We start from the raw sequence: 13,376 nt of genomic DNA, 5'->3' as shown, positions 1-13,376 counted from the left end.
GTAAGGTACAATGGTCAGTAACGGTCAGTATGGTCAGTCAGTAAGGTACAATGGTCAGTAAGGTACAATGATCAGTAAGGTACAATGGTCAGTAAGGTACAATGGTCAGTAAGGTACAATGGTCAGTAAGGTACAATGGTCAGTAAGGTACAATGGTCAGTAAGGTACAATGGTCAGTAAGGTACAATGGTCAGTAAGGTACAATGATCAGTAAGGTACAATGGTCAGTAAGGTACAATGGTCAGTAAGGTACAATGGTCAGTAAGGTACAATGGTCAGTAAGGTACAATGGTCAGTAAGGTACAATGGTCAGTAAGGTACAATGATCAGTAAGGTACAATGGTCAGTAAGGTACAATGGTCAGTAAGGTACAATGGTCAGTAAGGTACAATGATCAGTAAGGTACAATGGTCAGTAAGGTATAATGTCAGTAAGGTACAATGGTCAGTTAGGTATAATGGTCAGTAAGGTACAATGGTCAGTAAGGTACAATGATCAGTAAGGTACAATGGTCAGTAAGGTATAATGGTCAGTTAGGTACAATGGTCAGTAAGGTACAAGTAACGGTCAGTAAGGTACAATGGTCAGTAAGGTACAATGGTCAGTAAGGTACAATGATCAGTAAGGTACAATGGTCAGTAAGGTACAATGATCAGTAAGGTACAATGGTCAGTAACGATCAGTAAGGTACAATGGTCAGTAAGGTACAATGGTCAGTAAGGTACAATGGTCAGTAAGGTACAATGGTCAGTAAGGTACAATGGTCAGTAAGGTACAATGGTCAGTAAGGTACAATGGTCAGTAAGGTACAATGATCAGTAAGGTACAATGGTCAGTAAGGTACAATGGTCAGTAAGGTACAATGGTCAGTAAGGTACAATGGTCAGTAAGGTACAATGGTCAGTAAGGTACAATGATCAGTAAGGTACAATGGTCAGTAAGGTACAATGGTCAGTAAGGTACAATGGTCAGTAAGGTACAATGGTCAGTAAGGTATAATGGTCAGTAAGGTACAATGATCAGTAAGGTACAATGGTCAGTAAGGTACAATGATCAGTAAGGTACAATGATCAGTAAGGTACAATGGTCAGTAAGGTACAATGGTCAGTAAGGTACAATGGTCAGTAAGGTACAATGGTCAGTAAGGTACAATGGTCAGTAAGGTACAATGGTCAGTAAGGTACAATGATCAGTAAGGTACAATGATCAGTAAGGTACAATGATCAGTAAGGTACAATGATCAGTAAGGTACAATGGTCAGTAAGGTACAATGGTCAGTAAGGTATAATGGTCAGTAAGGTACAATGGTCAGTAAGGTACAATGATCAGTAAGGTACAATGATCAGTAAGGTACAATGGTCAGTAAGGTACAATGGTCAGTAACGGTCAGTATGGTACAACGGTCAGTAAGGTACAATGGTCAGTAAGGTACAATGATCAGTAAGGTACAATGGTCAGTAAGGTACAATGGTCAGTAAGGTATAATGATCAGTAAGGTACAATGATCAGTAAGGTACAATGGTCAGTAAGGTACAATGATCAGTAAGGTACAATGGTCAGTAAGGTACAATGATCAGTAAGGTACAATGATCAGTAAGGTACAATGGTCAGTAAGGTACAATGATCAGTAAGGTACAATGGTCAGTAAGGTACAATGATCAGTAAGGTACAATGATCAGTAAGGTACAATGGTCAGTAACGGTCAGTATGGTACAATGGTCAGTAAGGTACAATGGTCAGTAAGGTACAATGATCAGTAAGGTACAATGATCAGTAAGGTATAAATGATCAGTAAGGTACAATGGTCAGTAAGGTACAATGATCAGTAAGGTACAATGGTCAGTAAGGTATAATGATCAGTAAGGTACAATGATCAGTAAGGTATACAATGGTCAGTAAGGTACAATGATCAGTAAGGTACAATGGTCAGTAAGGTACAATGATCAGTAAGGTACAATGATCAGTAAGGTACAATGATCAGTAAGGTACAATGATCAGTAAGGTACAATGATCAGTAAGGTACAATGATCAGTAAGGTACAATGGTCAGTAAGGTACAATGGTCAGTAAGGTACAATGGTCAGTAAGGTACAATGATCAGTAAGGTACAATGGTCAGTAAGGTACAATGGTCAGTAAGGTACAATGGTCAGTAAGGTACAATGATCAGTAAGGTACAATGATCAGTAAGGTACAATGATCAGTAAGGTACAATGATCAGTAAGGTACAATGATCAGTAAGGTACAATGATCAGTAAGGTACAATGATCAGTAAGGTACAATGATCAGTAAGGTACAATGATCAGTAAGGTACAATGGTCAGTAAGGTACAATGGTCAGTAAGGTACAATGGTCAGTAAGGTACAATGATCAGTAAGGTACAATGGTCAGTAAGGTACAATGATCAGTAAGGTACAATGGTCAGTAAGGTACAATGATCAGTAAGGTACAATGATCAGTAAGGTACAATGGTCAGTAAGGTACAATGATCAGTAAGGTACAATGATCAGTAAGGTACAATGATCAGTAAGGTAGTAACAACGGTCAGTAAGGTACAATGGTCAGTAAGGTACAATGGTCAGTAAGGTACAATGGTCAGTAAGGTACAATGATCAGTAAGGTACAATGGTCAGTAAGGTACAATGATCAGTAAGGTACAAAGGTCAGTAAGGTACAATGGTCAGTAAGGTACAATGGTCAGTAAGGTATAATGGTCAGTAAGGTATAATGGTCAGTAAGGTACAATGGTCAGTAAGGTACAATGATCAGTAAGGTACAATGGTCAGTAAGGTACAATGGTCAGTAAGGTACAATGGTCAGTAAGGTATAATGGTCAGTAAGGTACAATGGTCAGTAAGGTATAATGGTCAGTAAGGTACAATGGTCAGTAACGGTCAGTATGGTACAACGGTCAGTAAGGTACAATGGTCAGTAAGGTACAATGGTCAGTAACGGTCAGTATGGTACAATGGTCAGTAAGGTACAATGGTCAGTAAGGTACAATGGTCAGTAAGGTACAATGGTCAGTAAGGTACAATGGTCAGTAAGGTACAATGATCAGTAAGGTACAATGGTCAGTAAGGTACAATGATCAGTAAGGTACAATGGTCAGTAAGGTACAATGGTCAGTAACGGTCAGTAAGGTACAATGGTCAGTAAGGTACAATGGTCAGTAAGGTACAATGATCAGTAAGGTACAATGGTCAGTAAGGTACAATGATCAGTAAGGTACAATGGTCAGTAAGGTACAATGGTCAGTAAGGTATAATGATCAGTAAGGTACAATGATCAGTAAGGTACAATGATCAGTAAGGTACAATGGTCAGTAAGGTACAATGATCAGTAAGGTACAATGATCAGTAAGGTACAATGGTCAGTAAGGTACAATGGTCAGTAAGGTACAATGGTCAGTAAGGTACAATGATCAGTAAGGTACAATGGTCAGTAAGGTACAATGGTCAGTAAGGTACAATGATCAGTAAGGTACAATGATCAGTAAGGTACAATGGTCAGTAAGGTACAATGGTCAGTAAGGTACAATGGTCAGTAAGGTACAATGGTCAGTAAGGTACAATGGTCAGTAAGGTACAATGATCAGTAAGGTACAATGATCAGTAAGGTACAATGATCAGTAAGGTACAATGGTCAGTAAGGTACAATGGTCAGTAAGGTACAATGATCAGTAAGGTACAATGATCAGTAAGGTATAATGGTCAGTAAGGTACAATGATCAGTAAGGTACAATGGTCAGTAAGGTATAATGATCAGTAAGGTACAATGGTCAGTAAGGTACAATGGTCAGTAAGGTACAATGGTCAGTAAGGTACAATGATCAGTAAGGTACAATGATCAGTAACGGTCAGTATGGTACAACGGTCAGTAAGGTACAATGATCAGTAAGGTACAATGGTCAGTAAGGTACAATGGATCAGTAAGGTACAATGATCAGTAAGGTACAATGGTCAGTAAGGTACAATGGTCAGTAAGGTACAATGGTCAGTAAGGTATAATGGTCAGTAGGTACAATGGTCAGAAAAGGTATAATGGTCAGTAAGGTACAATGGTCAGTAAGGTACAATGTTCAGTAAGGTACAATGGTCAGTAAGGTATAATGGTCAGTAAGGTACAATGGTCAGTAAGGTAGAATGGTCAGTAAGGTACAATGGTCAGTAAGGTATAATGGTCAGTAAGGTACAATGATCAGTAAGGTACAATGGTCAGTAAGGTATAATGGTCAGTAAGGTACAATGGTCAGTAAGGTATAATGGTCAGTAAGGTATAATGGTCAGTAAGGTATAATGGTCAGTAAGGTATAATGGTCAGTAAGGTATAATGGTCAGTAAGGTATAATGGTCAGTAAGGTATAATGGTCAGTAAGGTATAATGGTCAGTAAGGTATAATGGTCAGTAAGGTACAATGGTCAGTAAGGTACAATGGTCAGTAAGGTACAATGGTCAGTAAGGTACAATGATCAGTAAGGTACAATGGTCAGTAAGGTACAATGGTCAGTAAGGTACAATGGTCAGTAAGGTAGGTCAGTATGGTACAATGGTCAGTAAGGTACAATGGTCAGTAAGGTACAATGGTCAGTAAGGTACAATGGTCAGTAAGGTACAATGGTCAGTAAGGTACAATGATCAGTAAGGTACAATGATCAGTAAGGTACAATGGTCAGTAAGGTACAATGGTCAGTAAGGGTCAGTATGGTAGAACGGTCAGTAAGGTACAATGATCAGTAAGGTACAATGGTCAGTAAGGTACAATGGTCAGTAAGGTACAATGATCAGTAAGGTACAATGGTCAGTAAGGTACAATGGTCAGTAAGGTACAATGATCAGTAAGGTACAATGATCAGTAAGGTACAATGATCAGTAAGGTACAATGATCAGTAAGTCAACAAATGGTCAGTAAGGTACAATGATCAGTAAGGTACAATGGTCAGTAAGGTACAATGTCAGTAAGGTACAATGGTCAGTAAGGTACAATGGTCAGTAAGGTACAATGATCAGTAAGGTACAATGGTCAGTAAGGCATAACGGTCAGTAATGGTCAGTAAGGTACAATGGTCAGTAAGGTACAATGATCAGTAAGGTACAATGGTCAGTAAGGTACAATGTCAGTAAGGTACAATGGTCAGTAAGGTACAATGTGATCAGTAAGGTACAATGATCAGTAAGGTACAATGGTCAGTAAGGTTACAATGATCAGTAAGGTACAATGATCAGTAAGGTACAATGGTCAGTAAGGTACAATGATCAGTAAGGTACAATGGTCAGTAAGGTACAATGATCAGTAAGGTACAATGATCAGTAAGGTACAATGATCAGTAAGGTACAATGATCAGTAAGGTACAATGGTCAGTAAGGTACAATGATCAGTAAGGTACAATGATCAGTAAGGTACAATGATCAGTAAGGTACAATGGTCAGTAAGGTACAATGATCAGTAAGGTACAATGATCAGTAAGGTACAATGATCAGTAAGGTACAATGATCAGTAAGGTACAATGATCAGTAAGGTACAATGATCAGTAAGGTACAATGGTCAGTAAGGTACAATGATCAGTAAGGTACAATGATCAGTAAGGTACAATGATCAGTAAGGTACAATGATCAGTAAGGTACAATGATCAGTAAGGTATAATGGTCAGTAAGGTACAATGGTCAGTAAGGTATAATGGTCAGTAAGGTACAATGATCAGTAAGGTACAATGATCAGTAAGGTACAATGATCAGTAAGGTACAATGGTCAGTAAGGTATAATGGTCAGTAAGGTATAATGATCAGTAAGGTACAATGATCAGTAAGGTACAATGGTCAGTAAGGTACAATGGTCAGTAAGGTACAATGGTCAGTAAGGTACAATGGTCAGTAAGGTACAATGGTCAGTAAGGTACAATGGTCAGTAAGGTACAATGGTCAGTAAGGTACAATGGTCAGTAAGGTACAATGGTCAGTAAGGTACAATGATCAGTAAGGTACAATGATCAGTAAGGTACAATGATCAGTAAGGTACAATGGTCAGTAAGGTATAATGGTCAGTAAGGTACAATGATCAGTAAGGTACAATGATCAGTAAGGTACAATGATCAGTAAGGTACAATGGTAAGGTACAATGATCAGTAAGGTACAATGGTCAGTAAGGTACAATGGTCAGTAAGGTACAATGGTCAGTAAGGTACAATGGTCAGTAAGGTACAATGGTCAGTAAGGTACAATGATCAGTAAGGTACAATGGTCAGTAAGGTACAATGATCAGTAAGGTACAATGGTCAGTAAGGTATAATGGTCAGTAAGGTACAATGGTCAGTAAGGTACAATGGTCAGTAAGGTACAATGGTCAGTAAGGTATAATGGTCAGTAAGGTACAATGGTCAGTAAGGTATAATGGTCAGTAAGGTACAATGGTCAGTAAGGTACAATGGTCAGTAAGGTATAATGGTCAGTAAGGTACAATGATCAGTAAGGTACAATGATCAGTAAGGTACAATGGTCAGTAAGGTATAATGGTCAGTAAGGTACAATGGTCAGTAAGGTACAATGATCAGTAAGGTACAATGATCAGTAAGGTACAATGATCAGTAAGGTACAATGATCAGTAAGGTACAATGATCAGTAAGGTACAATGATCAGTAAGGTACAATGGTCAGTAAGGTACAATGGTCAGTAAGGTACAATGATCAGTAAGGTACAATGGTCAGTAAGGTACAATGATCAGTAAGGTACAATGGTCAGTAAGGTACAATGGTCAGTAAGGTACAATGATCAGTATGGTATAATGATCAGTAAGGTACAATGATCAGTAAGGTACAATGATCAGTAAGGTACAATGATCAGTAAGGTACAATGATCAGTAAGGTACAATGGTCAGTAAGGTACAATGATCAGTAAGGTACAATGATCAGTAAGGTACAATGATCAGTAAGGTACAATGGTCAGTAAGGTACAATGATCAGTAAGGTACAATGATCAGTAAGGTACAATGGTCAGTAAGGTACAATGATCAGTAAGGTACAATGGTCAGTAAGGTACAATGGTCAGTAAGGTACAATGATCAGTAAGGTACAATGATCAGTAAGGTACAATGATCAGTAAGGTACAATGGTCAGTAAGGTATAAAGATCAGTAAGGTACAATGATCAGTAAGGTAATGGTCAGTAAGGTACAATGGTCAGTAAGTAACAATGTCACAACGAGAGTAAATGGTCAGTAAGGTACAATGATCAGTAGAGGTAATAATGGTCAGTAAGGTACATGGATCAGTAAGGTTACAACGAGAGTAATAAGGTATAAAGAGGTCAGTAAGGTTACAACGAGAGTAATAAGGCTATAAAGAGGTCAGTAAGGTTGTAACGAGAGTAATAAGGTTACAACGAGAGTAATAAGACTATAAAGAGGTCAGTAAGGTTGTAACGAGAGTAATAAGGTTACAACGAGAGTAATAAGACTATAAAGAGGTCAGTAAGGTTGTAACGAGAGTAATAAGGCTACAACGAGAGTAATAAGGCTATAAAGAAGTCAGTAAGGTAACAACGAGAGTAATAAGGCTATAAAGAAGTCAGTAAGGTAACAACGAGAGTAATAAGGTTATAAAGAGGTCAGTAAGGTTGTAACGAGAGTAATAAGGTTACAACGAGAGTAATAAGGTTATAAAGAGGTCAGTAAGGTTGTAACGAGAGTAATAAGGTTATAAAGAGGTCAGTAAGGTAACAACGAGAGTAATAAGGTTATAAAGAGAGTCAGTAAGGTTGTAACGAGAGTAATAAGGTTACAACGAGAGTAATAAGGCTATAAAGAAGTCAGTAAGGTTACAACGAGAGTAATAAGGCTATAAAGAAGTCAGTAAGGTAACAACGAGAGTAATAAGGCTATAAAGAAGTCAATAGGGTAACAAAGGAAATAAGAAGGCTACAACTGGGGAAAATTATTCTACAAGAGGAACCATTGGAGTCAATACGAGGACAGTCAATAACACAGTGAACGGTTTAATCTATGAGATATACCATCTGTATTATCTGTTTCTCTGCTCCAATCTGAAATAACGTTCCTCTTCACATATTTCTAAAATGTGTTTAGTCTTCAGGTTTCGTCAAACATTGTCCTACTTTTACAAGTATGAAAGTGATTTGTTATCTCAGCATGATAAAATGGCGCTGTTCCTGTGCTGAGTGTGTTAGTATATGCATCTCGCGCATCATAATTGTTAGGCCCCCTGTGTCTTTGAAAATAAATTATATCACATCGCTCAAGTACATGGAAATCTTTTACTGAGTTAACAGTGCTGATGAATACCACGTTTTTCTACATTTTCCAGTTTCACACATGCGGAATGTATCTTTATTGCACAGAAAACCAATTATGCTCGATACTTCTTATCGCCAATCAGAAGCCATGCCACACGTGGGGGCTCATGAAAAATCAAAATGGGGGCTCATCAAACAGTCATTCGTGGGGGCTCACCATACAGTCATACGTAAGCACTCATCACACAGTCTTACGTGGGGACTCATCACACAGTCTTACATGGGGACTCATCACACAGTCTTACGTGGGGACTCACCACACAGTCTTACATGGGGACTCATCACACAGTCTTACGTGGGGACTCATCACACAGTCTTACATGGGGACTCATCACACAGTCTTACGTGGGGACTCATCACACAGTCTTACATGGGTGTTCATCATACAGTCATACGTGGGTGTTCATCATACAGTCATAAGTGGGTACTCATCACACAGTCTTACGTGGGGACTCATCACACAGTCTTACATGGGGACTCATCACACAGACTTACATGGGGACTCATCACACAGTCTTACGTGGGGACCCGTCATACAGTCATACGTGGGGACCCGTCATACAGTTACACGTGGGGGCTCATACAGTCACAAGTGGGGTTCATCATGCAGTCATTTTTTGGACTGATCATACAGTCACAAGTGGGGGCCCGTCACAAACTAAAATGAGTGTGTGTACCAAACCACAATGGGAGCTCATATACAGTCACAGGTGGGGGCTTGTCACAAAGCCACACGTGGAGCTCATATACAGCCACAGGTGGGGGCTTTTTACAAAGCCACACGTGGAGCTCATATACAGCCACAGGTGGGGGCTTGTCACAAAAGCACACGTGGAGCTCGTATACAGTCACAGGTGGGGGCTTGTCACAAAGCCACACGTGGAGCTCATATACAGCCACAGGTGGGGGCTTGTCACAAAGCCACACGTGGAGCTCATATACAGTCACAGGTGGGGACTTGTCACAAAGCCACACGTGGAGCTCATATACAGTCACAGGTGGGGGCTTGTCACAAAGCCACACGTGGAGCTCATATACAGCCACAGTGTGGGCATATACAGTCACAGGTGGGGGCTTGTCACAAAGCCACACGTGGAGCTCATATACAGTCACAGGTGGGGACTTGTCACAAAGCCACACGTGGAGCTCATATACAGTCACAGGTGGGGGCTTGTCACAATGCCACACGTGGAGCTCATATACGGTCACAGATTGAGCTAATCTCACACAGTTATCACCAAAGAAAACGCGTTTTTCCATATAAAGCTTTCATATTTTTTTCAGATCAAAGAATAGAATGGTTGTCACTGATCAGCCATTTTGAATCTGGTTAGCCTAAAAGTATACAGAAGATCTCGAATGTATCAATCTCAAAAGAGTACTCCAATCCCTTTTATCGTAGTCGTACAAAAAGGAGGGAGAGCAACAGACAGATAGGCGGACGGAAGGACGGACGGAGGGGGCAACAGACGGACGGACGGACATGTTGATTACTATAAGGCAGGCCTTAGTTACTGCTTTTCATGCAGTACGCTGTCGTATTCATCATGTCTTTTCCTAATTACTGAAGGGTTGTTTTAATCATTATAAATCACATGTATTTTACTTACCACTTCCATCCAAACATTTGTTGTCAAGATCTGGTTTTTCTCGTCCTGAAACATTCAATATGATATCCCATATATAACGTTAACATACAATCCCACCAGTCGTATACTAACAACAGTATCCTACAGAGAGGGGTATATACATAAGGGAGAAAACCTCTAGCGCAATAACATACACACAAACGTGTTGTAACATTTCACATCTTTACACTGCGCAACTTGTACTAATGGACACCAACTGAAGCTCTTAAGACGTCACCATTATCATACACGAATAACGAATACGCGGAAATCATTGGACAAATTAAACTATTGGCTAAGATATCAATGCGCAAGAGCTTCACTGCTTTTATTGTAAAAGTTAGTAAAAGAACGGAACTTATTGCTTAATTAGTATTCCACTAGGTTATTCAAATTAAATTATAAACGTTCTTCTCAATATCGTTTGGATTTATCAAGTCATAGACAAACAACCGGACATGACGCTGTGCTTCGGTCTTTTTTGTCTATGACTTCAAAATCACATACAATATTGAGAATAATGTTTAAATACATATATGTTGTAGGAATGATATGCAAAATATTGAAATCAGATAACGAAATACACAAATCATGCAGATGACGAAATTCTCAAATCTGATGACGAAATACTCTAATCTGATGACGAAATACACAAATCTGATGACGAAATACACAAATCATGCAGATGACGAAATTCTCAAATCTGATGACGAAATACACAAATCATGCAGATGACGAAATTCTCAAATCTGATGACGAAATACACAAATCTGATGACGAAATACACAAATCTGATGACGAAATACACAAATCAATACGTCTCGAGGTTGTGGTATAGTAATTGGCCCAGCCATCTACATTAGTATAACAACACTTCAACCGTCCACCTTTACTAAGTAAACACAGCCATTTAATCAAGTGTTGTAATGCATTTTGACGTTTCTTAAATTGTTTAAGTATTTCGACCACTTATCAGAATTTGTCTGCGTCGAGTCTTGTCGACATGTTTTTAAAATAGTGTTAATACATTAAAACAGTCTGTCAGTAGACATTACGGACTGAACTCTGAATCGTGTGTAGAAACTGTATTCACTCTAAGTAACGGAAGGAGTTATTCTATTGTTTTGGTTTTTTTTTTATTATTATTGATGAAGTCGTAAAACAGAAAGACATTCTTCAGACAGCCTTTAATACTTCGCTAAACAAAACACAAAAACTTTTTTACTTTCAATGAGGATTTAGTTTTTATTCTGTGAATATCTTTATTTTAGAATTAACTTGTAAATCGGTTTATGATGAGTCGGTACCCTCAGATCTATCTCTATAACATAAAATATCTATTTAAATGAACCCTTATAATTCGTTTTACTTATAAAGTGAATATCTGCAATACCTTTCAAAATTTTTGAACTAATTTTCTCTGAAATTGTTACGCCATTATCTCAGCCAATCAGAAGTAACGTTGCAAACAGCGCGTCATTTGTTCCTTTATGGGCCGATAAAGAATTGTTTAAGCCAATGAAAATGCTCGTTACATTCAAAATTGAATTAATTGAAATAAAAGATGACGATTTTGTACATTGCTAAAGACGCTAATTAAAAGTAAGACTTACGAGATCGAGTATCTGGGTCAAGGTCAGTCCGAGTTTGACCTCCACAGGTGATGACGAGTTGTAGACCGGACGTATAGACTTCTCGTATCCGGCCATCAGATACAACATCAGGCGCTGTTCAGACGAAACGTTCACTGTCTTAGTCAGGACCGGGCAATCTACACAGAAAGGCGTGACGTATTACACATAATGTAAAAGTTGTCATAGGTCTTAAAATATCAACTGTATTTGCTTGAAAATTCATCCACATTCGCTACAGAGAATAAGGTAACAACATCTACTGTATACGAATATTAGGAAATCTAAGTAATGATATGTCGTAAAACCCCTTTTAGTAAGAGCTGTGAACATGTCTCTAACCAGGAAAAGTCAGCTCCTGAATAAATTATACAATGTAGTCTAATAATTTTGCCTGTAACAAGCATTTGAATTAGCGTAGCATTTACTTTATCAGCCCATAAAGAAAAATATGGCGTCGACGTTTGTAACATCGCTTCTGATTGGATGAACAAACGGGATTACGATTTCATGGAAAAAAAAGAGTCCCAAAATGAATTCGAAATTTTGAAGAGCTTATCTTTCATAAATTGAGTTGTAAGGATTTATTTGTCTATTTTTTATGGTCGAATTGCCTCTGTGGTTTTATTGTAGATTTAGACTTAGATCAGTTGAACTGATTCTCTAGCCTCTCACCCTTAACACTTTCAAAAGTCGTCTAAGTATCCACTGGCACATATATCCTTTATAGATAAGTTTTATCCCAGTTTTCATATAACAAAACCGGACAACAACTAGTTATACGAGCTGTAAGTAAAAATGTCACATTTAACAGACCTCTGGGGACCAACGAAATCACTTCGTTATAAACATTGTTCGCTATACACAAATACGCGTACCCAGAAACGACTACGTTACGGTACGTTAAAGTCTTATATTTACAGTCTGCACTGACGTGGACTCAAGAACCATGCTTTCTAGTAATATCATATTATCAGTGTATAATGCTAGTACAACACGTGCGGGAATAGTCGCTGGCGTAGCAACGTGGGATCATGACCCCACTTTTGGTGGGAACATATAAATGACTAGATTCCAATCAGCTATTCAATCGAATTCGTTGACGATGACGGGAGAGAACAAAATATGGGTATTTTAATAAAAAGATATTCAAATGTCGCGAGAATAAAGAATAAATATATTTAAAAAATATATTGGAGAACTGTACATAGAAGGAATAGATTTTTATTTTGTTGGGGTTATGAGGTTATAATGATAATGGAGCCCGTGTAAATTTTATGTAGCCCGGCTCCGCTCTGACATTCTTCATATTTAATTCATGTTTCCACATTTTGGGCGATATTTTGAGGAATGTTGCATAGATACTGTAACCATGCAGTAATTACTTATCCTGCTCGTTTTGAATATCGATCATTTATTTATTTATTTACAGAATTCGTGAAAACGAGTTTATTGCAGTAACATTTGTCAGAAGTGTTTGTAATATTTCTCTCAGAAGTAGACATTGTATACTAAGGCATGTATACATTTATTTTCTCTCAGTGCCGGATATTTTCACAAGATCCGTTTCACTTGCAGAAACAACTGCAATGTTATCGAATGCCAATTGTTTGCCGGCAAAAGTTGAAAGTCAAACTTTGCTATGTATTATTTGTAAAGATTGGAAAGCTAAATGGTAAAGATGTTGTAGGATTTAATATCAACAGTTTATATTCACTGTTAACAAAGGCTATTTAATGATCACTTTTATGATAAGGACATGATTGATACACACACGTTTTTGTATTTTCTGTGAACGTACATCATCCATGCTTAT

At 38.3% G+C, this 13,376-nt stretch overlaps 1 protein-coding gene across 1 annotated transcript in view; it reads right to left on the bottom strand.

Moving 5' to 3' along the window:
* Positions 1–11,694, bottom strand: part of LOC138306098 (neuronal acetylcholine receptor subunit alpha-10-like) — a 43,619-nt gene extending 31,925 nt beyond the window's left edge. Inside the window, exons 1-2 of the mRNA XM_069246461.1 lie at positions 11,543–11,694; positions 9,912–9,956 (exon numbers count right to left, since the gene is read on the bottom strand). Of these exons, the coding sequence (XP_069102562.1) occupies positions 9,912–9,956; positions 11,543–11,650 (153 nt within the window). The 5' untranslated portion in view covers positions 11,651–11,694. The remainder of the gene's footprint in view (positions 1–9,911; positions 9,957–11,542) is intronic.
* Between the last annotated feature and the right edge of the window lie 1,682 nt (positions 11,695–13,376).

Source organism: Argopecten irradians, chromosome 13 (assembly GCF_041381155.1).
Source record: "Argopecten irradians isolate NY chromosome 13, Ai_NY, whole genome shotgun sequence".
Classification (NCBI taxonomy): Eukaryota; Metazoa; Mollusca; class Bivalvia; order Pectinida; family Pectinidae; genus Argopecten; species Argopecten irradians.
This window is presented reverse-complemented; position numbering and strand designations above follow the sequence as displayed.